At 46.0% G+C, this 27,102-nt stretch overlaps 1 protein-coding gene across 5 annotated transcripts in view; it reads left to right on the forward strand.

Annotated features, from left to right (window-relative positions):
* Positions 1 to 27,102, forward strand: part of PACSIN2 (protein kinase C and casein kinase substrate in neurons 2) — a 71,473-nt gene that overhangs the window by 20,012 nt on the left and 24,359 nt on the right. For 3 of the 5 annotated variants that reach the window (XM_073650027.1, XM_073650031.1, XM_073650030.1), the window contains exon 2: positions 21,441 to 21,578. In XM_073650027.1, the coding sequence (XP_073506128.1) occupies positions 21,519 to 21,578 (60 nt within the window). In that variant the 5' untranslated portion in view covers positions 21,441 to 21,518. Of the gene's footprint in view, positions 1 to 7,387; positions 7,675 to 13,000; positions 13,136 to 21,440; positions 21,579 to 27,102 lie in introns of those variants that run through there. The other 2 variants (XM_073650028.1, XM_073650029.1) reach the window with 2 other exon arrangements.

Below are 27,102 nucleotides of genomic sequence, written 5' to 3' on the forward strand. Positions count from 1 at the left end.
TCTACACCGATTCTGGATCCTCAGGCAGAACGAACACTGACGGTCTCAGAGCTGGATTTGAAGACTGGGATAACAGTCCGGACAACATGTAGTACAGGGGTAGGTACACGTTCAGATACACTGGTCCCGGGAACTGGTTCAGCTTCTGCTAGAGCTACTTCGATGTTCAGGGCCCGGCCGCACAAGGACCAGGGGTTTTGGGTCAGGGCCCGGCCGCACAAGGACCAGGGGTTTTGGGTCAGGGCCCGGCCGCACAAGGACCAGGGGTTTTGGGTCAGGGCCCGGCCGCACAAGGACCAGGGGTTTTGGGTCAGGGCCCGGCCGCAGAAGGACCAGGGGAGTGTGTGATCACTAGGCGCATGGGAAAGTGCTGTGTGCACAGACAGCAAGAAGCAGGGAGCATGCTCAGGACAACGTCGCGTTGCCGGGGTGCTAAGTATGTCAGCGTCCCTGCATGGAGGGGGAAGGAGAGCCATGTGGGGATGCCGGCATTGGCGCTACACCGGCGCATGTGCCAGTAGACAATGATTTCTCTGCCCACAATCTTTAAGCATGCTCGGTTTTCTGGCAACAAGATAGAAGATGACCCTAAGAGTCTTGCACATTCGATTATTTTCGCGGAAGTAAGATGGGGATCCGCACATGTGCCAAATAACAATGGTTCTCCTGCCCATCATGCATCGGTCCTTTCCTGAAGCTTGCTGTGGATCTAGTCGAAGGCGTCATCCATGTCGCTCGAGGGGAGAATGGGCTGGTTTAGTGACCCTTCTACAGGACACTTGACAGGTTTAGACACGCCCAGGGGAGACTCCACACTTCATTGTCATCTGGCACAGATACAAAAGGCTCTTTATGTCCTACATCTTGGGAACGATTTCTGGGGATATGAAGGGTGTCGGTACAGGTGGGGGGGGGGTCAACTGTTTTGGGGGGAGTCATTCTCCAGTACAGAAATGGAGAGACGAGGCGATCTCTTGGGTGGAGGTCCTTCCAAGGTGGCACCTGAAGAAGCTCTGTAAATTCATGAAGGTCCAGAAATTGGGTAATATAATGAGATGAGTCACATTTTTTAGGTTGTTTTGGCCTTTTTTAGGATTTTCCTCTGATGTCTCACTGCTGTCTCCTCCTTGGTTTTCCTGTGACCTGTAATATCACATAATTGACTTTTTGATCCAAACGTCGCCCATGTTGTGACTTGTCGCCCGAAACAATGAGCTGTTTTATGTCAATGATGGGGGGGGGGGGGGGGGCTGGGAGATTATCTGCAATCCTTACTGTAGTGGTGAAAGACACCAGCGGGCGGTGTGTATATTTTTGCTGTCTTTTTTTTTTTTTGGCTGACGTCTTTGCTCTGAGGTCGTCATGTTTTTGATTCGAGACCTCGCCGTGTTTTCCTAAAAACAGCTCCTTTTTATTAAACCGTCAGCAGCTTCGTAGACTTGTGCTCAGCGCTTCCTCGTCTTCACCGGCCAGGACAAAGGTCCTTATTGTGGTGACATATTTATAGCTGCGGCAATTTTACTTCTCCTGCTATCAAGGCACAATGTGAGCACCTTGTCCTGAAGGTTACTCGCCCCCTCCTCCTCCTTCTTGGAATACTGGCGCCTGCGAGGGGGGACAATAGATTGCAAGCTCTGTGCCCTGTAGCCATAAACATTGGCGTCAAAGACGTAAAAATCCCCCCCCCAAAAAACCATGGCACCTCACCTGTCTTCAGGTTGTGTGCGGTATTACACTTCAGTCCCATTTACAGCAGTGTTTCTCAACTGCAATAATATCCACAACCTTTTGTACAGGGGTGGTGCTGTTTCCGGAGTAAAGCGGCCAAGTTTTTTTTTTTTTTCCTAATCTTGGACATACCCCTTTTAACACTTTCTTCCCGACAGTCTCCATTTTACTCGCCGTGCTGCCTACATACGTGATTGGCGATCATTGTCCTCCAGGGTAATGTTAAGATTGGAGGACAAGAAATCTAAGTCAAGTGATTGGCTGCAGTGGTCACATGTCTAGATGACACGTGGCCACACTACAGCTACTCGGTGACACACATCTGAGCCTTCTATCAGATATATTTGCTAGGAAACCCTCCATTTAACACTTACACCCCTAAAGTAATCTTACATCTTTAGAGGGAAAATTCTTTACGTTTTTATACTTACTATTATTCAAATATGTTGTATAGTAATAGTTTTTTTCTTTTTGTATATTGATTCTGCTATTTTATTACTATACCAGTTTGTTTTAGTATACTTATAGGTGTGTATGTATAATGTATATAATACACACGTATTTACAGGTGTGCGTGTATATCATTTACGTGTATATGATACATACATACGTAAATACTGTGTGTTTAATATAGGAATGTATATGTACAGTTGTGCTCAAAAGTTTACATACCCCGGCAGAATTTTTCCTTTCTTGGTCTTGTTTCAGAGAATATGAATGATAACAAAAATACTTTTTCTCCACTCATGGTTATTGGTTGGGTGAAGCCATTTATTGTCAAACTACTGTGTTTTCTCTTTTTAAATCTTAATGACAACCAAAAACATCCAAATGACCCTGATCAAAAGTTCACATCCCCCAGTTCTTAATACCGTGTATTGCCCCCTCTAACAGCAATGACGGCTTGAAGTCTTTTGTGGTAGTTGTTGATGAAGTTCTTTATTTTCTCAGATGGTAAAGCTGCCCATTCTTCCTAGCAAAAAGCCTCCAGTTCCTGTAAATTCCTGGGCTGTATAGCATGAACGGCGCGCTTGAGATCTCCCCAGAGTGGCTCAATGATATTGAGGTCAGGACACTGAGATGGCCACTCCAGAACCTTCACTTTGTTCTGCTGTAGCCAATGACAGGTCGACTTGGCCTTGTGTTTTGGATCGTTGTCATGTTGGAACGTCCAAGTACGTCCCATGCGCAGCTTCTGGGCTGATGAGTGCAAATTTGCCTCCAGTGTTTGCCGAGAACGTGCTGCAGTCATCCTTCCTTCAACTTTTACCAAGTTTCCTGTGCCTTTTGTAGCCAACAAATCCCAAAAACATCAGCGATCCATCTCCGTGATAGATATTGAGATATAGATATATCTCTCTATCTACATACATATGTGACGCTCACACCCCTCCCTGGGAGATGGGGTACTCGGAGCCGGGTCAGATGTCGAGGGAAGCAGTCGTGGCCTGGGCCCTTTCCGTGCCCAGGGACGTCACATAAAAGTAATGGGCTATCAGGGTTGAGTAGTTATTATCAACTACGCCACCCGTGGTGTCTGGTGATCGCCACCAGCGCTGCGGCAGTCCTCTGAGGCGGGATGTAGTGGCAGCAGGAGATGGTGCTACTCCCCACAGGCGGAGCAGGGCCTCAGGGCAGAGAGGCGGATGGAGGGAGTTGTAGTGGAGGAATTCTGGTGCTGTGCTGTGCGGTGCAGAAATAGAGAGTCCGGAGGCCATAGGGGTAGACTTCCAGGGTTTTTACTCACGGTAGAGCATGCAGCTGCAAGGCTTCTCCCTGCTCCTCACGGGGCTCTGCGGCCACCAGGACCGGGGGTCCGACAACCTCCGAGTAATTCAGGTGCTTTAGCCAGGACCCCTGCACCACAGTGTTCCTAGACTTCAAACTAAGTCCTCTCCTAGCCGTGTGTGTAGAAAGGCCGGGTCTCCCTCTGGACTATGCACAGAACAAGGGTACGGGTGGCGACTCCACTCCGTTACCCGATGTGATCCACTGAGCCTCCGGGCTACTCCAACTGAGACCTAGAGTAACAAAGTCAGATATCGGGGGCCGGTACCCCTTTTGCAGCAGGAATCCCTCTGACTAGGCCAGAATAGCGAGGACAGGTGGCGTATACTGCTCCATCTGCATCCACCTGGGATCCTTTTGCGGTGGAGCTAGACTTCTCTGCTCCAGGCCTTCTTGGGCAGGGACCTTGACCAGGTAGAGACAACCTTTAATTCTTGCCCGCTCTTCGACTCAAGGCCAGAGTACGAGGACCGTGTCCCCATCAACTGCAGGTTCACACAGAAAGCTATGTTCAGTGATGAAGATCACAATCAAAAGACCATGAGCCCAAGATGGCTGTTTATTAAATACTAGATGGTGGCCCGATTCTAACGCATCGGCTATTCTAGAATATGTATGCGGCTGACCGGGCGCAATTAGCAGAGCTGTATTTAAATGTGGCGCCAATAATGCTGATTGGTCGCGGTTACCTGTCACGAATAATCAGCAGAGCGGTGTTTAAATTTGGCGGCAATATCGCTGATTGGTCGCGGCCACTATTTAAATGTGGCGCCCAAATCGGTGATTGATCACGGGCAGCGGCCGCGACCAATCAGCACAGCGGTGTTTACATTTTGCGCCAAGATCACTGATTGGTCGCGGTCTCCGCACCCGACCAATCAGCGAATCGTATTAGTGAGGACCGGGGAGCGGCGCTGCCTGTGCGGCTACTTCCGCTGCGAGAAGCTGGGACATCTGCTGCGAGCGCCCGCTCAAGTATCCCAACCGGCAGCGCCGCTCCCCGGTCCTCCCTTGACACTCTAGCTGATGATCTCCTGACAGTAGCCGCTTGGTGTTACTAAGGTCCGGACATTTGTGTTCAAAATCGCTGATTGGTCGCGGGTGCTGCCCGCGACCAATCACTGATTTGGGTGCTCCATTTAAATAGCGTCCGCGACCAATCACAGATCTTGGCGCCACATTTAAACACCGCTGTGCTGATTGGTTGCGGACGCTGCCCGCGACCAATCACCTATTTGGGCGCCACATTTAAATAGCGTCCGCGACCAATCACAGATCTTGCAGACACATTTAAACACTGCTGTGCTGATTGGTCGCGGACGCTGCCCGCGATCAATGACCGATTTGGCGCCAAGATCGGTGATTGGTCGCGGCGAGAGATCGTGACCAATTAGCGAATCGTATTGGTGAGGACCGGGGAGCGCCGCTGCCTGTGCAGCTACTTCCGCTGCGAGAACCCGGGACATGAGCGGGCGCTCGCAGCAGAAGTATCCCGACCCGCAGCGCCGCTCCCCGGTCCTCCCTTGACACCCTAGCCGCACGGAGGTCAGCGGCGCCGGCGGTCGGAAGATGAGCGCCTCGCGCCGGTCATCTCCCGGCTGCATCGCTGCTGAGCCGCTAACGGCCGCCATCTTTTTTCAGAAATCCCGCGGCGCTGATTGGCCGCTGCCGGACCAATGAGCGATGCGGGATTTCCTGGACTGACAGACGGGATAAGACTATTATTTATATATATATATATATATATATATATATATATATATATATATATATATATATATATATATATATATATATATATATATATATATATATATATATATATATATATATATATATATATATATATATATATATATATATATATATATATATATATATATATATATATATATATAATATAGCTGGGGCAGCACACTGGTGCCTATTAGCCCCCTCTGGTGGGAGAAGTGTGGTGTTGGATGCAGAGGTGTGGTCCTGACAGTTGCACCATCCTTACCTCGAAGGAAAGATACCACACCCCATTAAAGAAGTGCAGCATCCCTGTGGTGGTCAAACCCTCAGGGGCGCCACACATACACAGTGTGGGAAATAAGTATTTGATCTCTTGCTGTTTTTGTAAGTTTGCCCACTGACAAAGACATGAACAGTCTATAATTTTAAAGGTAGGTTCATTTTAACATTTGAGAGATAGAATATCCAAAAAAGAAATCAAGAAAATCACATTGTATAAATTAGATACATTTATTTGCATTTTGCAGTGAGAAATAAGTATTTGATCCCTCTGGCAAACAACACTTAATACTTGGTGGCAAAACCTTTGTTGGCAAGCACAGCAGTCAGACGTTTTTTGTAGTTGATGATGAGGGTTGTGCACATGTCAGGAGGAGTTTTGGTCCACTCCTCTTTGCAGATCATCTCTAAATCTTTCAGATTTTGAGCCTGTCGCTTGGCAAATCGAAGCTTCAACTCCCTCCATAAGTTTTCTATGTGATTAAGGTCTGGAGACTGGCTAGTCCACTCCATGACCTTACTGTGCTCCTTTTTGAACCACTCCTTTGTTGCCTTGGCTGTATGTTTTGGATCATTGTCTTGCACCTTCAATGCTCTTACTAAGGGAAGGAGGTTGTTGGCCAAAATCTCGTGATAAATGACCCCATCCATCTTCCCTTCAGTACGGTGCAGTCGTCATGTCCCCGTTGCAGAAAAGCACCCCCAAAGTATGTTTCCCCCACCATGCTTCACGGTTGGGACAATGTTCTTAGGGTTGTACTCCTCCTTCTTCTTCCTCCAAACACGTTGAGTTTATTCCAAAGATCTCAATTTTTGTCTCCTCTGACCACAGCATCTTCTCCTAATACCTCACAGAACCATTCAGGTGTTAATTGGCGAACTTCAGACCGGCCTGCACATGTGCCTTCTTGAGCAGGGACTGGCCCGCCCGTTCCCCTGACCTGAATCCGATTGAGCACATCTGGGACATCATGTCTCGCTCCATCCACCAACGTCACGTTGCACCACAGACTGTCCAGGAGTTGGCGGATGCTTTAGTCCAGGTCTGGGAGGAGATCCCACAGGAGACCATCCGCAACCTCATCAGGAGCATGCCCAGGCGTTGTAGGGAGGTCATACAGGCACCTGGAGGCCACACACAATACTCAGCCTCATCAGGAGCATGCCCAGGCGTTGTAGGGAGGTCATACAGGCACCTGGAGGCCACACACAATACTCAGCCTCATCAGGAGCATGCCCAGGCGTTGTAGGTAGGTCATACAGGCACGTGGAGGCCACACACAATACTCAGCCTCATCAGGAGCATGCCCAGGCGTTGTAGGGAGGTCATACAGGCACGTGGAGGCCACACACAATACTCGGCCTCATCAGGAGCATGCCCAGGCGTTGTAGGGAGGTCATACAGGCACGTGGAGGCCACACACAATACTCAGCCTCATTTTGACTTGTTTTAAGGACATTACATCAAAGTTGGATCAGCCTGTAGTGTGTTTTTCCACTTTAATTTTGGTGGTGACTCCAAATCCAGGCCTCCATTGGTTAATAAATGTGATTTCCATTGATGATTTTTGTGTGATTTTGTTGTCAGCACATTCAACTTTGTACAGAACAAAGTATTCAATGAGAATATTTCATTCATTCAGATCTAGGATGTGTTTTGTGAGTGTTCCCTTTATTTTTTTGAGCAGTGAATATACAGACACACATTTTACAGTGTTTACAGGTGTGTATGTATAGAATATATGCGCACACGCATTTAATTATTTCAGCCTGTTATTGAGTATAAATGGCGATGTTGCGCCTCCCCAGGCTCGCCGTGTGCGGCGTGGGTTTGACGTGTCGCTGTACCTGTGGAGGGGAGGGCGCTGCTGCTGCTGCTGCAATATGTAAACATGTCACTGTGCTGTCAGCAGCAGCAGCGAGGAGGAGGAGGAGTGCGGGATTCCTGCTGCAGTGTGCAGGAATGACCTTACCCTGAGCTGCAAGGATTTCAGCTGCACACACAGGAAATGATGAAATGCTAAGGATCGTGCGGATGGAAAAAGGTCACAGCAGCAGCAGCCGTGCAGGAATAATGCAGGTGCTGGCAGGCTGAACGCCAACCATGCAGCCAGAGCACTGTGCCACCAGCTGCAGCCACCGCCTGTAAGTACCCAGAGCCTGAATGTCACACGCCGCTTCTCCCAAGAGCAACGCAGCCATCTGCTACCCTGTTATTTTATCTCGTCCTCGCAGGTCAGGTGTAAACAGGAGAATTGCTTTTTCTTCGCCCGCTTCCCCCAACCACCCATTTACCCACCATCTAATCTGTCAGTAATGCTCTACAGTCAATGGCTTAATCCCCCGCACTCTCATCCAGATGCAGGAGAACTAGCCTTTATTACACAGGGGGCAGAATACAAGACGTCGCTGCTTGGAGAGATGTAGCAGAGCCGGCTTGGTCAAATTAATTTGCAAATTTGCAATATTTACATTTTTTTTTTTCCATTCTTGATCCCATCTTTGCTACCATGAGTACTAAACCCGTGGGTATTGCAATCTGTCATGCATCTGCTTTTGGATGTGGGGGGTGCGAACGTCCAATTATTTTTTTTATTATTTTTCCCAATGTAAACCGAGGCACCTCATGGGGGAGGGGGAGGGCGGTGTTTGGTGCCATTATGGCGGACCCCCACGCATAACCTCTTATGATTAATTGGAGTTGTAGTCCCCATCTGTGGCATGTAGGTAGTGTTAATGAATATATTCAGCAAATGTGTTGTGTGTTTGTGACAGTGGAGGAATATTCTGTGCGGGGGCTGCCGCTGCTGGAAATCTTGTGGGGATTTGGTTCCCAAGATGTTGTGCTGTATAGGGACATGCTTCTGCCATCAACTCCTATGCTGCATGAACACCGTTCAGCGATAACATTAAGACCTAATATGTCTTATATGGTGCAGCCCCTGTGATGCCACCAATACAGCTCTAGCCCATCTTCTTCCCATAGGGCAACCTGGTGCCCTCTCTTCCCAGGTAAGTGACAACCAAGCACACGGCTGCCCACCTGATGGAAAACGGGGGATTCATCAGACCAGGCACCTTCTTCAGTCGCTGGTCCAGTGTGTGCATTTTCAGTGGTAGACGGGTCACCATGGGTATTCTGACTAGTCTGTGACTTCACCGTAAGCCGCGATGCTCTGTGTCCTGACTCCTTTCTGTCATGGCTACAATGCTCTGTGTCTTGACGTCTTTCTATCGTAGCTGCAATGCTCTGGATGCCTGACTCCTTTCTATCGTAGCTGCGATGCTCTGTGTGTCCTGACACCTCCTTGTGAGCGTCTGGAATTTAGCCGGGTCTGTGCATATGCAAAGCTTATTTCCATAACTCCGTACTACCCTTTTGAATTTATGATGGCATTCAGGTGTAATTCCTCTTCATCTTTTTAGCAGAGGCCTGATGGTTTTGTTTCAAAATTGACTGATATTTGGAACTGTTCAGAACTCCCTTCACTTTGACAAAAGGCCCAGTTCCAGCTGCCAATAAACAGCCCCAAAGCATAATGCTGCCTCCATCATGCTTCACTGTGGGTTTGGTGTTCTTTTTGTGATGTACAGTGTTGACTTTGCAACAAACATACCTTTTTAAAATTATGGCCAAAAAGTTCAAACTTGGTCTCATCAGAGCAGAACATTTTCCCACCTGCTTTTGGCAAACTTTGATGTAGGTTTTGGCAAAACATAACCGGGATTGTATGTCTTTGAAAGAAAAGGTTTCCGTCTTGCCACTCAACCCCACAGGCCAGACATACAAAGAATATGAGAGACTATCACATGCAGTACTTCTTGAAGCTCCCTTAATTTTGCTGTAGGCCTGTTGGCAACCTCCCGGACCAATTTTCTTGTCTTTTCATCAATTTTTGAGGAACATCCAGTTTTAGGTAATGTCTCTGTTGTGCCAAATTTAAGCCACTTCTTGATGACCATCTTTACTGTGTTTCATAGTATATGTAATTCCCTGGAAATATTTTTGTACCCTTCTTCTGACAACTTTCAACAATGAGAACCCTTTGCTGTGTTGTCATCTGTTTACGAATCATGGCATTTGCCTTTTGACAACCTAAAGAGGGGGTCTGCCGCACGGGAACCCTTTATGCCCAAGAATTGAGGTCCACTGTGTACAAAAGCTTCCTGTTTGGGTGGACTAGACATTTCTCCAGTAGTGGCCGCAGCTTCTCCCAGTAAAAAAAAGCTGCTCGCTGGGGTTGCTGAGACTGAGCGTCTGGTGAGACCACCCCTCTAAAGCTACAGAGCAATGAGAGTGACTGTCTGTGGGGTATTTTAGGCTTCTGTGTGTGGTCCTGCCCATGTATTGTATACATTTCCTTCAGTATTTTAATTGGTAGGCAGTGATGTAAATCTTCTGTGAAATCCATAATTGCGCAGTTTAGATATTTCCCTAGTACATTAAGCTCTGACAGTAAAGTTATTGTTCACTATGTCTGCGGTGTAGAAGCCTGGATATGGCGGTCGTGTAGTAAATTAATGACTGACTGTCATTGTGAATATGATTCTTCATTCATGTGGATTAACCAGTTCCACCCTTTATTATACTCCACAGCTGCATTCAGAATTCTGGTGTTTTGTCATTGGAAATATTCAGTAAAAAGCAACATATTGAGTGCAGCTCTGGGGTATAATACAGGCTGTAACTCGGGATCGGTACAAGATCAGTAATGTAATGTAATGTATGTACACAGTGACCGCACCAGCAGAATAGTGAGTTCAGCTCTGGATTATAATACAGGAGGTAACTCAGGGATCAGTAATGTAATGTATGTACACAGTGACTACACCAGCAGAATAGTGAGCGCAGCTCTGGTGTATAATACAGGATGTAACTCAGGATCAGTAATGAATGTGCACAGTGACTACACCAGCCGAATAGTGAGTGCAGCTCTGGAGTATAATACAGGATGTAACTCAGGATCAATACAGGATCAGTAATGTAATGTATGTACACAGTGACTGCACCAGCAGAATAGTGAGTGCAGCTCTGGAGTATAATACAGGATGTAACTCAGGATCAGTAATGTATGTACACAGTGACTGCACCAGCAGAATAGTGAGTGCAGCTCTGGGGTATAATACAGGATGTAACTCAGGATCAGTAATGTAATGTACACAGTGACTGCACCAGCAGAATAGTGAGTGCAGCTCTGGAGTATAATACAGGATGTAACTCAGGATCAGTAATGTAATGTATGTACACAGTGACTGCACCAGCAGAATAGTGAGTGCAGCTCTGGAGTATAATACAGGATGTAACTCAGGATCAGTAATGTATGTACACAGTGACTGCACCAGCAGAATAGTGAGTGCAGCTCTGGAGTATAATACATGATCTGTAATGTATGTGCACAGTGACAATTGGTTTCTATGTAGTAAATAGTAGGAGAAGCGTTCGCTCAAAATCGTCCTTTTCCTTCGGCTATGCCAGTCTTCTTTCTTTGGTGCCAAGTTGCTTCTATGATATTTTTAGATATTTTGCTGAGAAATGATGTGAATTCCTTGTTCTTTCTGGTAATATCCTTTCGGTACATGCTTTCATCCTCTTCTATAAATTTTAATGACTTCTGACATTTTGTCTTTAACCCCATCTCTCGATGACTTGAAGTAGACAATGTATGTGACATCCCTATTTATGACACTCGGCTGTCGCGCTTCCTCATTCGCTTTTCATTCCTTTTTTCACTTTTATATCCTTAATACTATATGATTTCTTAAGCCATGCTTCGTTAGAGGGAGGTACATGAACAAGTCTGTGCAGTGTTGAGAGGCAGTATAATGTGTAGGGAACGGAAATCATGTTGCACTCTAAACTGCTAATTGTAGTTTGATTCCAACCTGCTGCGACTTCATAGTTTGTTTTTTTTTCCCCTGCAGAGCAGCGCTCCCGGCCTCCTGGCCAGGACAAGAACTGCTTCCAGCCCCATTCACTCAATTAAAGCTTGGCCTGCTGCAGTTTCTCTGCACAGCGTGTGGCCAGGGAGCAGAGAAAGACTGAAGTGGCTGCATATACTAATGACTCTGCCACCTCCTGTGCAGGGAAACCGCAGCACACCTCCATTCATGTGAACGAGGCTAGCTGCAGCGCTCTCCACAGCCGGTGTCCAGGGATGCTGTTGTGAAATGAAAAACTGATCGATCTGCCATCTCTAAGTCAGATGGTAATATCCTCTTAATTCCTGCTTTCCTGGGAGCTTGGGGTACTAAAGGGGTTAATGGCTGCCTTCCTGGTGGTCTAGGGTGTTTGACAAGATAATTGCTTCCATGGTGACTTTTAGGGTACTGGGGAGGTTAATGCCTGATGGTCTAGAATAGTAGAGAGGTTGATGCTTGCTTTCCTGGTGGTCTGGAGTAGTGGACAGTTGATGCTTGCTTTCCTGGTGGTCTGGAGTAGTAGGGATGTCTGTACTTGCATCCCTGATGGTCTGTAGTAGTGGACAGGTTGGAGCTCCCTACCCTGGTGTTGTGGACAGGTTGGTACTCGCTTTCCTGGTGCTGTAGAGTAGTGGACAGGTTGGTGCTAGCTTTCCTGGTGCTGTAGAGTAGTGGACAGGTTGGTGCTAGCTTTCCTGGTGCTGTAGAGTAGTGGACAGGTTGGTGCTAGCTTTCCTGGTGCTGTGGAGTAGTGGACAGGTTGGTGCTAGCTTTCCTGGTGCTGTGGAGTAGTGGACAGGTTGGTGCTAGCTTTCCTGGTGCTGTGGAGTAGTGGACAGGTTGGTGCTAGCTTTCCTGGTGCTGTGGAGTAGTGGACAGGTTGGTGCTAGCTTTCCTGGTGCTGTGGAGTAGTGGACAGGTTGGTGCTAGCTTTCCTGGTGCTGTGGAGTAGTGGACAGGTTGGTGCTAGCTTTCCTGGTGCTGTGGAGTAGTGGACAGGTTGGTGCTAGCTTTCCTGGTGCTGTGGAGTAGTGGACAGGTTGGTGCTAGCTTTCCTGGTGCTGTGGAGTAGTGGACAGGTTGGTGCTAGCTTTCCTGGTGCTGTGGAGTAGTGGACAGGTTGGTGCTAGCTTTCCTGGTGCTGTGGAGTATTGGACAGGTTGGTGCTAGCTTTCCTGGTGCTGTGGAGTAGTGGACAGGTTGACTCCTGTGTCATTTTAGTAGAAATGAAGCCGTACCTTGCAGAGCCTTTCAGCCTTCTTCTCTGCTGATGTGATATATTTCCTTACCTGGTACGGGATTTTCTTTCTTGTATGACTTGTGCGATGTAGGTTCCTTGTGAGATTTCTCGTCAGATTAGTTCTGGTTGTTCTGTATCGCTGGTTTCCGTGATCTCCCTGCGCGTACGGATTATAATTAGATGATCTGCTTGTTCTTGGCAGACCTTTCCTGACTCTCGTTCCTTCCATAAAAGGAAGATCTGCAGAATTTTCTTTTTTTCTTTCTCCCTGATCGCGTTCACTTTGTGTAAAGTGCTGGGTAACGCATGGAGGACACCTACCATTATAGGGTTCCTGTAATTTCCATTCATTCAAGTGGAGAATGACTTGTCCTCGTGTGGCCGCTTCTCCACAAGGAGGTACAGAACACCTTCACGCTTGGCTTCAAAGTTGGTGGGCTCCTACTTGTAAGTATCTTCTTGGTCACCCCCTTGGATGAGGTATCGTCTGCACTCAGTGGACTAGATACCTACGCTAAGGGTTTATATACTGAAATCTGTGACTTAAAGGGTTCTCCGCTTTGGACAATCCCTAATTCTTAAGCCCACCTTACTCATTTGATGGACGACCATTCGGCCGGCAGACATCATGGACCTTTTCTCCCAAACTCAGTAGCAATCATTCTTTATTAGAAAGCCGCCATTCTGGAGAAAAAAAGATCGGCAGCCTGAAATCATCAGACTTTCCGTATCCTTAACTAATTGGCCGGGGTTCCCATACACATTACTGTCAGCCGATACTGACGGGGTTTTAAGAGTCTCTCGACAATAAGTTAATTGTAAAGTGTCCCAGTGCCGTGAATCCTTTAGTGATCATCTGCGATCGGTGAGGAAACCTGGCAGTAAGTGTTCAGTTTCTCTGCAGCACAACCGCAGGAGAGATTGGGTATTACACCTGGTCCTTTTAAATCTATGGGTTGTCCATGTAATGCAGGACAGGTTGGGTTCTTCAATGAGGAAGATTGTCTTTGGAGCCTCCAAGCGAGAGTCGAGAGGATAATTTGGAGTCCTACTATTGGGTTTAGAATATTTTATTGGTCTGACCTGGAATGAAGCGAGGCCAATGGATGTCGACCCAACAGAACTTTGCTAAGTGGTGCACAACTTTTCATTTTAATGATGAGAGAGGTCCCAGTGGTCACTCCACCTTTCACTAATAAGGGCATTCCCGTTTAGTGGGGTCTTCATGGCGTCCTTGCCCCCTTTTCAGCTTTATTGAGCTTGTTAATTGCATTCCAGCGTGATGGGTGAGTCAGTACCGCTCGCAGTTGGCATTTCATACTCTCGGCTATTTATAACCCTCGCTGTACAACAAGACCCCGTCTCTTCTCTCCGCTGTTGCTATGGCTGCTCGCCGGTGGCCTGGGGCGTTCTGCACATGTGTTTTGGAAAAGTAAGGAAAGGCACAGAGGAGACTGGGGTGTTAAATGACTTCGCCGCTGCGGCGGGCAGGACGACCTTGCTCCGAGAGCTGGCTCGTTCCTCTATTGCAAGCCGCAGATGATGAATGGTGACTCTCCGAGTCGTCGGCCAAATATCTCGCCATTTCATAAAGTGATGGCATATCCCTACGGGTCTGACTTCTGGGACCCCCATGATCTTGTTAATTTAGGGGCCAGGCTTCCACTATGCATGAAAAGTGATGAAACTGCTCTGGAGCTTCGGGTTCCAAAACCCCCACTATCAGCTCTGTTGCCACCCACTATGCAGGGAAACCGCAGTATGCCTCAATTCAAGTGAATGGGGCAGCTGGTAGTATCTCTGTACAGGTTTATGGACGGGAACGACAGTGCTGATTTGGCACTGAGATCCCTTGGTTATGACTGTAGTAATTCAGTGGGTGTTATGTTCTTCTTTCCTTGCGCCTTTGGATAGGAACATACCACGTAACTACTCCGAGGAAGTTTACTAAAAAGGTGGAGTTCATGTAGTTTCCAGGTCGAGTGGATCATAACAATAACCTCTGTGTGTACCCAGAAAGTGTTTGCTTCTGCTGCCTCCTCCGGTGTAAGCTCTTAAAAAGGGTGTACTATTACCATAGCAAGAAAAGAGACGATCCTTGCAGATGTGTCCTCCATAGCCAAGACCGAAAACCTCTATGGGGCACTTGGCCTCTTGCCTCTTCCTCATAGGGGGTTTTAGTCTTCCTATGGATAAACTCTGTAGGATTATAGGTCGGACTTGATGGTCTTATCCTTTTTTCAGCTTCTCTACCTTATAAAACTCATTTTGATCTCCCCTTTTGGGTTTGGGGTCCTATGTCCTGGATGACTACTTTTTGGCCAGAGTAGAGAGCGTCTCTCTTGCTCTGGAGGACCTGTCTTGTCCTGCAATACACAAACAACCCGTTGATTTGAATGAATGAACAAGACGTAATACCTTTCTTCCCCTGCGGAGGCGCGCTGCAGGAAAATTGCCAGGTTTATACACTGATCGCTGATGATCACGAGCGGTCTAGGCTTGTGATCAGCTTATTAAGAGGACCTTCTAACTAAGAGGGGTTGTAATAGAGATCCCCTGTAACTATAAATACATGTAAAGACCTTACAAATTTGCGATCAGTTGTGATTTGTGAGTAAACCTTGCAGGAAGTGCTCAGTTTTCCTGCAGCACCACCACAGATGAAATGAAGTATTACATCAAGCTACATCAAATCAGTGGGATGTCTGTATAATGCAGAACAGGATGGGTCCTCCAGAGCGTGATGGACCAGATTAATTAATTTATTATTAAGGTCTTGATATCCGGACCTTGCCGGTGATCTCTCCTCTCAGAGCATCCGTAAGGCTGGAGGGCTTAAATGCATTAAAACCCAGATCAGGTGACTTAAGCCCTCTCAGCGCTTGATCTGGAGTCAATAGGATATAATTAGCGGGGAGTCTACATGAATGGTGTGTGTGGGGGGGGCGGTGTATATGGAGCCTTTCCGGTATAACATGAGCTTTCAGATGTACCAGGCTTTCACACTTCTCTCTCTTTATCCTCATTAATGTTATTTTAGTCATTTGCCGTAATTAGTGGTCCTGGTTTCTTGCTGCCATCAGGATCTGGCACTTTAGAAACACATCATGTTTAGCGCCTATGACAGAGGGAGTGATCTACTGACTAACTGCTTGAGTATAGGCCTAAGGCGAGATGTCACCCATAGGCTCCTGCTGTAAAAAAAAAAAAAAAAAAATTCCAGTTTTTGCCTTTTTTTCTATTTTTTTTTAATACATGTATTAATTTGTTTTACAATTTTTTATTTTTTTATTTTCCCCTTTTCTATTTTTCCCATTCTTTCTTTTTTGTTTATATAGGGGTGACTCTCGTGAGGTGGTGGAATGCGGTCAACTGTCTTGGGGGTGTGGAGATGTTTGGGAATGGGATTGACTGACTGTCTTTGGGAGCCAGGGGAGGGAGGGTCGGGGTTGATTGTCATGGAGGTGAATGGAGGGGGGTGTGACTGTGTAAGGGGGCAGGAGAGATGAAGGTGACTGGCTTGGGGAGTTGGGTGTTGGAGGGGGAGTGGCTGTCCCAAAGGAAATGGTGATGACTGTCTCGTGGACAAGGAGACTTCATGAGAAACTGCCGGGGTCAAATGTAACCAATTGCAGTTTTTCATTTTTCTGCAGCAAATGAAAGTTGAACGTTGTTTGCCATAGGTGATAAAGACAGTCCCACTGTTAGTCTGTATTGATAAATGAAGACTTGTATAGGATTTGAGGGAAGAAACTGAGAAAATCCTGTACAGCATAAGGAGCCAGAAAAATGATTAGATTTTAGGGTACTGCAAGTGGATTTGGCCTTTTAAGGTGCCTTTTAAAGATGACCTATCACCAAACTGACCAGTTTTTGCTTTTATTTTATACCTGCTGTTCCCCTGAGTATTCAGATTTTTGTTTTTTTAAAATCCACCATACGGTTCCAGAGATATGGGCCTTTTTACAACCCCTGGGAAAAATTAGGGAATCACCGGGCTCGAAGGATGTTCTTTCAGTTGTTTAATGTTGTTGAAAAAAAGCAGATCACAGACATGGCACAAAACTAAAGTCATTTCAAATGGCAACTTTATGGCTTTAAGAAACACTAAAAGAAATCAAGAAAAAAAAATGTGGTACTCCGTAAGGGTAATTTTTTTCAGACCAAGCAGAGGGAAAAAATTTATGGAATCACTCAATTCTGAGGAAAAAATTATGGAATCACCCTGTAAATTTTCATTTCCAAAACTAACACCTGCATCAAATTAGATCTGCTCGTTAGTCTGCATCTAAAAAGGAGTGATCACACCTTGGAGAGCTGTTGCACAAAGTGGACGGACATGAATCATGGCTCCAACTGGAGAGATGTCAATTGAAACAAAGGAGAGGATTATCAAACTCTTAAAAGAAGGTAAATCATCACGCAATGTTGCAAAAGATGTTGGTTGTTCAGTCAGCTGTGTCTAAAATCTGGACCAAATACAAACAACATGGGAAGGTTGTTAAAGGCAAACATACTGGTAGACCAAGGAAGACATCAAAGCGTCAAGACCGGAAACTTAAAGCAATATGTCTCCAAACCAGGAAATGCACAACAAAACAAATGAACGAATGGGAGGAAACTGGAGTCAATGTCTGTGACCGAACTGTAAGAAACCGCCTAAAGGAAATGGGATTTGCATACAGAAAAGCTAAACATAAGCCATCATTAACACCTAAACAGAAAAAACAAGGTTACAATGGGCTAAGGAAAAGCAATCATGGACTGTGGATGACTGGATGAAAGTCATATTCAGTGATGAATCGCGAATCTGCATTGGGCAAGGTGATGATGCTGGAACTTTTGTTTGGTGCTTTTCCAATTAGATTTATAAAGATGACTGCATGAAGAGAATATGCAAATTTCCTCAGTCATTGATGATATGGGGCTGCATGTCAGGTAAAGGCACTGGGGAGATGGCTGTCATTACATCTTCAATAAATGCCCAAGTTTCCATTGATATTTTGGACAGTTTTCTTATCCCATCAATTGAAAGGATGTTTGGGGATGATGACATCATTTTTCAAGATATTAATGCATCCTGCCATAGAGCAAAAACTGTGAAAACATTCCTTGAAAGAAGACACATAAGGTCAATGTCATGGCCTGCAAATAGTCCGGATCTCAAGCCAATTGAAAATCTTTGGTGGAAGATGAAGAAAATGGTCCATGACAAGGCTTCATCCTGCAAAGCTGATCTGGCAACAGCAATCAGAGAAAGTTGGAGCCAGATTGATGAAGAGTACTGTTTGTCACTCATTAAGTCCATGCTTCAGAGACTGCAAGCTGTTATTAAAGCCAGAGGTGGTGCAACAAAATACTAGTGATGTATTGGAGTGTTCTTTTGTGTGTTTGTTTTTCATGATTCCATAATTTTTTCCTCAGAATTGAGTGATTCCATCATTTTTCCCTCTGCTTGGTCTGAAAAAAATTACCCTTACTGAGTACCACATTTTTAATCTTGATTTCTTTTAGTGTTTCTTAAAGCCATAAAGTTGCCATTTGAAATGACTTTAGTTTTGTGCCATGTCTGTGATCTGCTTTTTTTTTCAACAACATTAAACAACTGAATGAACATCCTCCGAGCTCGGGGATTCCATAATTTTTGCCAGGGGTTGTATTTAGTGGTCATTATTATGGCCTTTACTGAGGGGGTGTGGTTCATGGGATCCTCAGGGGCGTGTCTTTAGGCTCTTGTGAAGCCACACCCCCAAGGAAAGGACAATGAAAAATAACGGAGATCTCTGGAACCGTATGGCGAATTTTTAAAAAACAAAAAAACAGAATAACCAGGGGAACAATGGGAAAAATAATAAAGGCAAAAACTGGCAACTTCTGACCTGGTGACCGGTCCCCTCTATTTAAAGGGGTTTATCCACTTAGCGCAAGCTCAGTGAGGTTCCCTGAGGTCGAATCCCACACCTGTGGAATATTTCTCTATTATGAGTGTTTATGTAAAAACCTTCCTTTTAGTATTATGGTATCAAATATGTCTTAAAGCTACAACAACTCCTTTTTTTGGTTTTTTAATATTAATTCTCGCCGTATTTTGTTTTTTTTTTTTTTTTTTTTTTTTATTTTTCTTTTATTTTATTTTTTTTTTTTTTAGTTCCATGGTCATATAAAGGATTTTCTTCTGACCCAAAAAGATTTTTTAATGTAAAGCTCAGGGATTATGAATCTCTCTAAACTGGTTCTTGTATTAAAAGGCCATTAACCGGAAAAAAACAAAGCTTTGAGTAAAGATGCCATTAATTCTCAGATAAGCCGAGTACATGATACATGTTCAGTCCTAGGACTAAGAAAATGTCTGTAGGGACCTCAATGTGAATGACACTCTCAACTTGGCAGATCACAATTTGACGACTTGATCTGGTCTTGGTGAAGCCTTATCAGGTCTGACTACCCGGCGATGTCACCTCCTTATATTGGGATTTTAAAGGGACGGTAAACCTTGTATTGACTGAAAGGGGGGGAAAGATCTCGGAAGACTTTTGTTAGTCATTCTGCAAGATCATGGCTTAAAATTTTTGTAGAAATCATCTGTACAACCCCCCCCCCCCCAAAAAAAAAAAAAACGTGGTTCCTCCATCTTGGCCTAGAGACTGTCAGCTGGGTGGAGCTCTGCTAAGTGGGTGGGGCCTAATTTGATTTGATTAAAGAACTTGCTCACAATTCTTCTAAAGACGTATTCCCATCTTGTAAAGTGATGGCATATCGCTAAGATCTATGATCGGTGGGGGTCCGAATCACGAGACCCAACTAATCCTGAGAATGAAGGGGCCGCAGTGCTGATTTGGTGATTCCCTCGCTCTGGTCCTGAGAATAGAGGGGACGCAGCTCTGATTTATTGGTACCCCTGCACCAAACATGAGAATTGAGGGAGCACAGTGCTAATTCAGTGGTGCCCTGCACTGATCCTGAGAGTAGAAGGGCCCTGCGCTGATCCTGAGAGTAGAAGGGCCCTGCGCTGATCCTGAGAGTAGAAGGGCCCTGCGCTGATCCTGAGAGTAGAAGGGCCCTGCGCTGATCCTGAGAGTAGAAGGGCCCTGCGCTGATCCTGAGAGTAGAAGGGCCCTGCGCTGATCCTGAGAGTAGAAGGGCCCTGCGCTGATCCTGAGAGTAGAAGGGCCCTGCGCTGATCCTGAGAGTAGAAGGGCCCTGCGCTGATCCTGAGAGTAGAAGGGCCCTGCGCTGATCCTGAGAGTAGAAGGGCCCTGCGCTGATCCTGAGAGTAGAAGGGCCCTGCGCTGATCCTGAGAGTAGAAGGGCCCTGCGCTGATCCTGAGAGTAGAAGGGCCCTGCGCTGATCCTGAGAGTAGAAGGGCCCTGCGCTGATCCTGAGAGTAGAAGGGCCCTGCGCTGATCCTGAGAGTAGAAGGGCCCTGCGCTGATCCTGAGAGTAGAAGGGCCCTGCGCTGATCCTGAGAGTAGAAGGGCCCTGCGCTGATCCTGAGAGTAGAAGGGCCCTGCGCTGATCCTGAGAGTATCATGCACAAATCCGGAGCATAGAGGGGACTTGCACCGATCCAGAGAGCACTAATTGTGGTACCCTACAACAATAATGAAAATAGAGGGGCCACAGTACTGATTCAGTGGTACCCTGCACTGATCGTGAGAATAGAGGGGACCTGCACTGATCCTGAGAATGGAGGGGCAGCAGTTCTGATTCAGTGGTGCCCTTTACTGATCCTGAGAGTAGTGGGAACCTGTATTGATCCTGAGAGCACTGATTGTGTTACCCTACAACAATAATGACAATAGAGGGGCCGCAGCGCTGGGTCAGTGGTACCCTGCACTGATCCTTACAATAGAGGGGACCTGCACTGATCCTGAGACTAGAGGGTCCACGGTGCTGATTCAGTTATGCCCCACATCCTTAGAATCGAGGGGTCGCAGCGCTGATTCATTGGTTCCCCAATTGTCTGGCTGTGCAGGGAACTTAAATGCAGCTGTACAGCGCTTCCTCTCAGGAGTTAGTGAGGGTCCCGGAGATCGGACCTCCACTCTTTATAGTGATGGCATGTCCTAGCAATGCAAGTGCACCATTCTTGCAGAAGCAGAAATTAAACTATAATCTAGGCCCATAGGGTATAAATGCTGCAATATTGGGCTTTGTCTACCTGTAGATCGTGGGATGGGAGTGCAGAATTAATTAACCCTTGGTGTTTAGTACAGTGAACACTCATTACACTGAAGTATCACCGCGCTCGGCCCCGCAGTGCGGTGGGTGCACTCTGAGTGTCGTACTTTGGTTTTCCGCACGTTTACAGTGTAAACAGTCATTATAAGGTCGGCTGCCATTCTGACGCTCGGCCTATTCTTTACCCGGGGAAAACCTTTGTTCCATAGAGTGGAGCCGCCGTGTTCTGCGCTGTCACTTTCCATCAGTGCAGGTGAGCGGGGCGACCTGGATTCTGTGTCCTTGGCACCTTGTAAAGGAGCTTTAGACAAACATCCGTGAGATCGCAGAGCACGCGGCATGGCCTACAATGCATTTTAAGGAAACTTTTGTGTGAACTTTTGGACGTTTTGGATAAGTCGCTAAAGATCCATGCGCCATCTTGTGCGCATTAATAATCCTACAAGTATGTGTCACCGGGTTGTAAGGACCGTTTATCTGGTTGGACGAGTCCTTTAAGAACCATAGAGTTTTAGAAATTTGTCATCATTTTCGGATATCTGTATAATAATTCTTCTCTCCTCTCCGCAGGTACTGACTGTCTTTTGAAGAGGAGAACACGGATCACTCGCCTTTTGGAATTAACTCTGCTTCGCTTCTTCAGAAATCATGTCTGGAAACTACGATGATGCAGTTGGGGTTGAAGTGTCCAGCGACAGCTTCTGGGAGGTGAAGATGTGTTGCGTTTTTTGTCTTAAGTCATGGTTTTATTTTGACTCTTGCATTGTCACAGATGTAGTCAAGGACTTCCTTGGAAATCTGTCCAGTAACCTGTATACCCCCATATACAATAGTCAGCCGAACCTGCCAGGACTCACCGACTACCTATTGTGTTTGGGGGCTCCCCGAAATAAAAAAAATCTAATCTTTAATCGGACAGTGTGCTCGATCGGTTGTGTTGAGATGGTGCGGCAGGCTCGTTTGTTTTGCGACGGCGCGGCGGGCTCATTTGTTTTGCGACGGCGCGGCGGGCTCGTTTGTTTTGCGACGGCGCGGCGGGCTCGTTTGTTTTGCGACGGCGCGGCGGGCTCGTTTGTTTTGCGGCGGCGCGGCGGGCTCGTTTGTTTTGCGGCGGGCTCGTTTGTTTTGCGGCGGGCTCGTTTGTTTTGTGGCGGGCTCGTTTGTTTTGCGGCGGCGCGGCGGGCTCGTTTGTTTTGCGGCGGCGCGGCGGGCTCGTTTGTTTTGCGGCGGGCTCGTTTGTTTTGCGGCCGGGCGGCGGCCTCTGTCATCTTCAGATGGGGGTGGTGGGCTCCAAGAGCAAGAGAGATTCATGATATCAAGTCTTTGGTTTATAACATCCTTTAAAATGTTACATGGGGAAAATGGAGGTCCTTTTGAGATGCGTCCACATAAGGATGTATTCCTTACAGCGATAAGACGATGATCGTCCGTAGGATTATTTGTAGAAGCGATCCGACAATCCAGACTAAACTAGCCGATCAGAGACTAGAATTTGGTGGCCACAATTCCTAGTGTCTTGACGGCTCGTCTATTCAACGGTTAAGCAGATCCTTGTTGTCCTCAGTTTTGATTGTAACCCTTCTAGATGGTATTTTCCTTGCGGTATCGTCTTTCTCGCCTCCTCTACGCATCTGCTTTGCGTTAGTTAAAATTTGCTGAGCTGTGTTCCCTTGTCTCTTCGCATTGTTCTAGCAGGAAAACCGTGATGTGAAGTCATCTGGAAGTTCTGTAGGAAACTCGTAACAATTACTGTGAGTCATGGAAGGCCAGGATTTCGCCCCGAAAGGAACTTATTAGCAAGTGAACGGAAACTAGCGCTTTCCTCAGTACTGGAATTTGGCTGTACTACTACAGTGCACGGCAGGGGTCAGCAACCTGCCACCCTCCCACTATTCCTCTGGCATTTTCACCGGTTTTCCTTTTCAGTCTCCATCTCTAGTTATCAGTTGTCTCTGAGCTAGTGAGTGTAGACTAGCTAATCTACCATAATGTCTCCCATACACAGCACACACAAAATGAGGGATTCCTTTCTCTATGTAGCAAATGTTTAGAAGCGGCAGCAGCATGTAGGACTTTATACAACAGCACTGGGCAGTGTAGCTGTGAATCCAGATAGCAGCAGCATGGAGGATAATATGCAGCAGTACTGAGCAATGTAGCTGCGAATCCAGATAGCAGCAGATTATGAATGCAGAAAGCAGCAGAATGGAGGCTAATATACAGCAGTGTAGCTGTGAATCCAGATAGCAGCAGCATGGAGGAGATTATACAGCAGTACTGAGCAGTGTAGCTGCTAATCCAGATTGCAGCATCATGGAGGATATTATACAGCAGTACTGAGAAGTGTAGCTGCGAATCCAGATAGCAGCAGTATTTAGCAGAATAATTATAAATACAGAAAGCAACAGCTTGGAGGACACTACACAGCAGTACTGAGCAGTGTAGTTTTGAATTCAGAAAGTAGCATCATGGAGGACATTATACAGTAGTACTGAGCAGTGTAGCTGCGAATCCAGATAGCAGCAGCATGGAGGACATTATACAGCAATACTGAGCACTGTAGCTGCAAATCCAGATAGCAGCAGTATTAATCAGATTAATTATGAATACAGAAAGCCGCAGCAAGGAGGGTATTATACAGTAGTACTGAGCAGCTTAGCTATAAATCCAGATAGCAGCAGCATGGAGGATATTATACAGTAGTACTGAGCAGTGTAGCTGTGAATCCAGATAGCGGCATGGATGACCAGTATATAGCAGTACTGAGCAGGTAGCTATGAATCCAGAGCTTACTGGAAAGCAGCTCTGTGTCTTTCCCACTCTGTTCTTACTGATCCCGTCATACACTTTCAATAGGCAGCTGCAACTTGATCCCTCAGTTATCTGACAGTCTTGTTTTGCTTAAGATTTACTTTAGCAGTTTTTCCGAGTAAATGACAAGCTTAGGAGAAGTGGCTCACAAGTGGAGAAAAGAGCAGATTTCTCAAATATACAGATTGCTATAACTATGACCATTTAGGCTCATGTGAATTGGACACATCTTACCACCTCTTCCATGTTGTATCGTCGGTTGAACTGAAGATGGCCATACACATTACATGAACTTCAGCTGAACCTGCTGATTTCGGTCGACTGGTGATGGCCTGGGGATTGCAGTTTCCCAACAGCTGGAGAATTTAGTTATGGTAGAGCTGCAGTTTGTGCTCCAGAGCTTCAGTTCCTAACGGGTTTTAGCTTTTAATCCAGTAAGCTTACAGCAGTGGTCTCCAGCTATTGTGCAACCACTGTTCAGGGCATGCTGAAAAATACAGTTTCTGGATATGTTTGTTAGGATTTGAAGCTCTGGAGCACAAACTTCAGCTCTATCCGTTTCCGCTAATAGCCGTGTCGTCTGTGCTGTGGCTTTCCTGTTATCAGGGCATGATGAGGATGGACGAGAAAACTGGGTTACAATCTGATGAATGTTTTCTTCCACGGCTCAAGGTCACACAGAATTTATTCACTTTGCTGCTATCAGATTCCACCCAACAGAGGCCTGGCTGTTCTCCACCGACGCGCGCTGGGTGACTATGACTCGCGCCACTGTTAACGCTGCATGTCAATGAGGCCGGCGCGTTTCACATTGGAAGCTGTTTATACACATCAATCCTCGCTATGTGTCCTCACATGCGGTGCCGACAAGGGGCTTTTAAAATAATCTAAGTCCGTAAAGTCGGCTTCTGATTTCATCACTATGCACATTGAATGGCCCCTTAACACGTCGCGGAGAATACGTACAAGGGGAGCATTAACTGCTGCTGTGAGGGGTGGGATAAAAAAACATGACATGAGATGGAGCGTTATAGTAAAATAGTGAACCTCCCACATAACGCTATTAATATTAAAACTACAACTCATGTAGCACTTTAATTGAAGAGATTGTAAAGTCGAAAAAAATGATCCCCCTGCTGTTGGATACTCTTTTTAGCTCTGCAGAGCTGTAATCTGTGACTACAGCTTAGCTACGGTTCCTACAGGGGATCTCTGGTAGTCTGAGACACTCCCGCTGTCTACTGATTGGTTCAAGCTGCCTTCCCGCTACAGCTAGTCATCTTCCGATTGGCCTCGGTGAACAAGTAGAAAACCACAGATTTTTATGACGTTAAAGGGGCATATCCGGTTTCGGGAGACCCTTTTTTCCCTGTTACAAAACTATAACAGAGCTAAGTCTCCACCACTGTACCCAGTGTCTTAATGTCTACAGCTCTGAGATCTACAGCTTTGTAGCCAATCGGTGAGCTGAGTGGCTCATGCCATCAAATATTGCTGAGCTTAGTGATTGGCTGCAGCGTTGTCTATATGAAAATATCAGACATCAGGAGCAGTGGTGCAATCTCTACGTTGGACCTGGGAAGGATAAGCAAAGCCAACTTTTTTTTTTTTTTGCATCCGGGGGAAACTGGAAAACTTATTTAAGGGCTGACTAAACTATTGAGCCTTTAAAGCCCCTGTTCACATTAGATTAAAGTAGATTTTCTGCCTGCACTGATAACCATCTAATTTGAGGAGGAGTTGGGAGACTCCCATAATGTTGAGGGAGAGAAGTACCAGTCATGTTGAATTTCATTGTCTGATTATTTTGTTTCCTAAGGGGATAATCTGCTGCCAGATGTGTCTGGCAGACACTTTTTTTCAATTTTAAAAACACATGCGTGCTCGGCTGAATTGAGCGTGCATGTATTACGAGAGAGCCACAGCTGTATAAGTTTTACTTCTCTACTGTATGACCCAAAGTCATATCAAATGTACGTGTTAGAAATGTAAAAGGACCCCAGAAAATTCTGTAGGGTTCGTCGGGATCCCATATGAAAGTTTAGATTGTTGAAGCCGTGACAGAAGTGTGAACAGAACAGAATTTTTCTTTAAAGTCCTCTCTCAACGACCTGAGGACTTTTCAGCCTTACAACATTGACTGTTGGCCTTTTCACCTGGATGAGGGTTTTCTCTGGTACTGGGGTATAATGCAGAACATGTACAAATTTAACCCTGGGCATCTGGGACTTGATCTTGCGCACAAAAAAGCAAAGCACCAAGGACTAAATAAATAAAATAAAGTTCTTACAAAATTGCACATTTTTTTTTAAATAACATTAAAAAGGAGGGGACTATAGTTGCGCCTCTTAGTGTTGATTATTAATATACAAATTACCCTCTGGTATAACATGAGGAAACCTTATCAGATACTCGAGCCGGTAGAAGATTTACGCAGGGATGATTGCGTCTTAATTTTTGGAATTAATCCCATAATTTTTTATTTTATGTCCCCATCTGTCACATTTTTCTATTGTCACAGTGATATATGACTGCGAGATTAAAATATGCAGAAGAAGCTTTGCTTTTGCCGCTTTGATATGGTACAGAACGTGTGTGTGGGGGGGGTGCTTACAGTACAATGCGTCTACTTGGTAAAGTGACACGATCCAGATGTGCTCCGACGCGTCGTATGATGACTAATTCCGCAAATTCTGTAAAGCACGCTATTTAAGGAGCGAGGCAAGGAGTCTCGGCAGCCGGGGGGTTAATGCTGTCTTGTTTTGCTTTCGGATTACGTTGCAGGAATTTGGACTATTCGCAACCTGTATACATTGGTAATTCATAGTTCTCATTCAGAGACACTTCTGTCTTGTGCAACCAGGAGCTGAGATATTACAAGAGGAGCTTTCTGCTCACCCCGCAGAGCATCTCGCTTCTCACTGCAGAGCCGGAGTGTTTATACAGGGATAAGACGTTATATAACCAGAGAGAGGGAGGGAGAGACTTGTCCAACCTGATTTCTGTTCTCCTTCTGTATGAAGCCATTTAGAGGGTTCTGGTTCCCCGGAGCCAGTGCCATTTAGGATTTGACTTTCTCTCCCCTACTCGGCAAAGCAGATATGTGAAGAATGTGCCACTATGTGCTACGGAGATGGTTATCGAGTAGGGAGCAGTCACTTAAAGGGAAAGCAAGAGTGGAAAAGAATGAATGGAATGGAATAGAAGAGAGGGAACGAGCAAGACAGGATAAAGGAGAAAGGAAAATGGGAATGGCAAAAGAAAAGTGTGGAGAAAGGAAACAAAAGGAGCGTAAAGGGAAGGAAAACCGGAGACAAGGGGTCAAAGGAATGGAAAAGGAAACAAGATAAAAGAAGAAAGTGGGGAAGGAAAACTGTGGCAGTAGGGTGAAGGAATGGAAAAGACATGAAGAAAAGTACGG

The sequence above is a fragment of the Phyllobates terribilis genome, unplaced genomic scaffold, assembly GCF_046119375.1.
Source record: "Phyllobates terribilis strain yellow unplaced genomic scaffold, ASM4611937v1 Scaffold_10__3_contigs__length_209671492, whole genome shotgun sequence".
Taxonomy (NCBI): Eukaryota; Metazoa; Chordata; class Amphibia; order Anura; family Dendrobatidae; genus Phyllobates; species Phyllobates terribilis.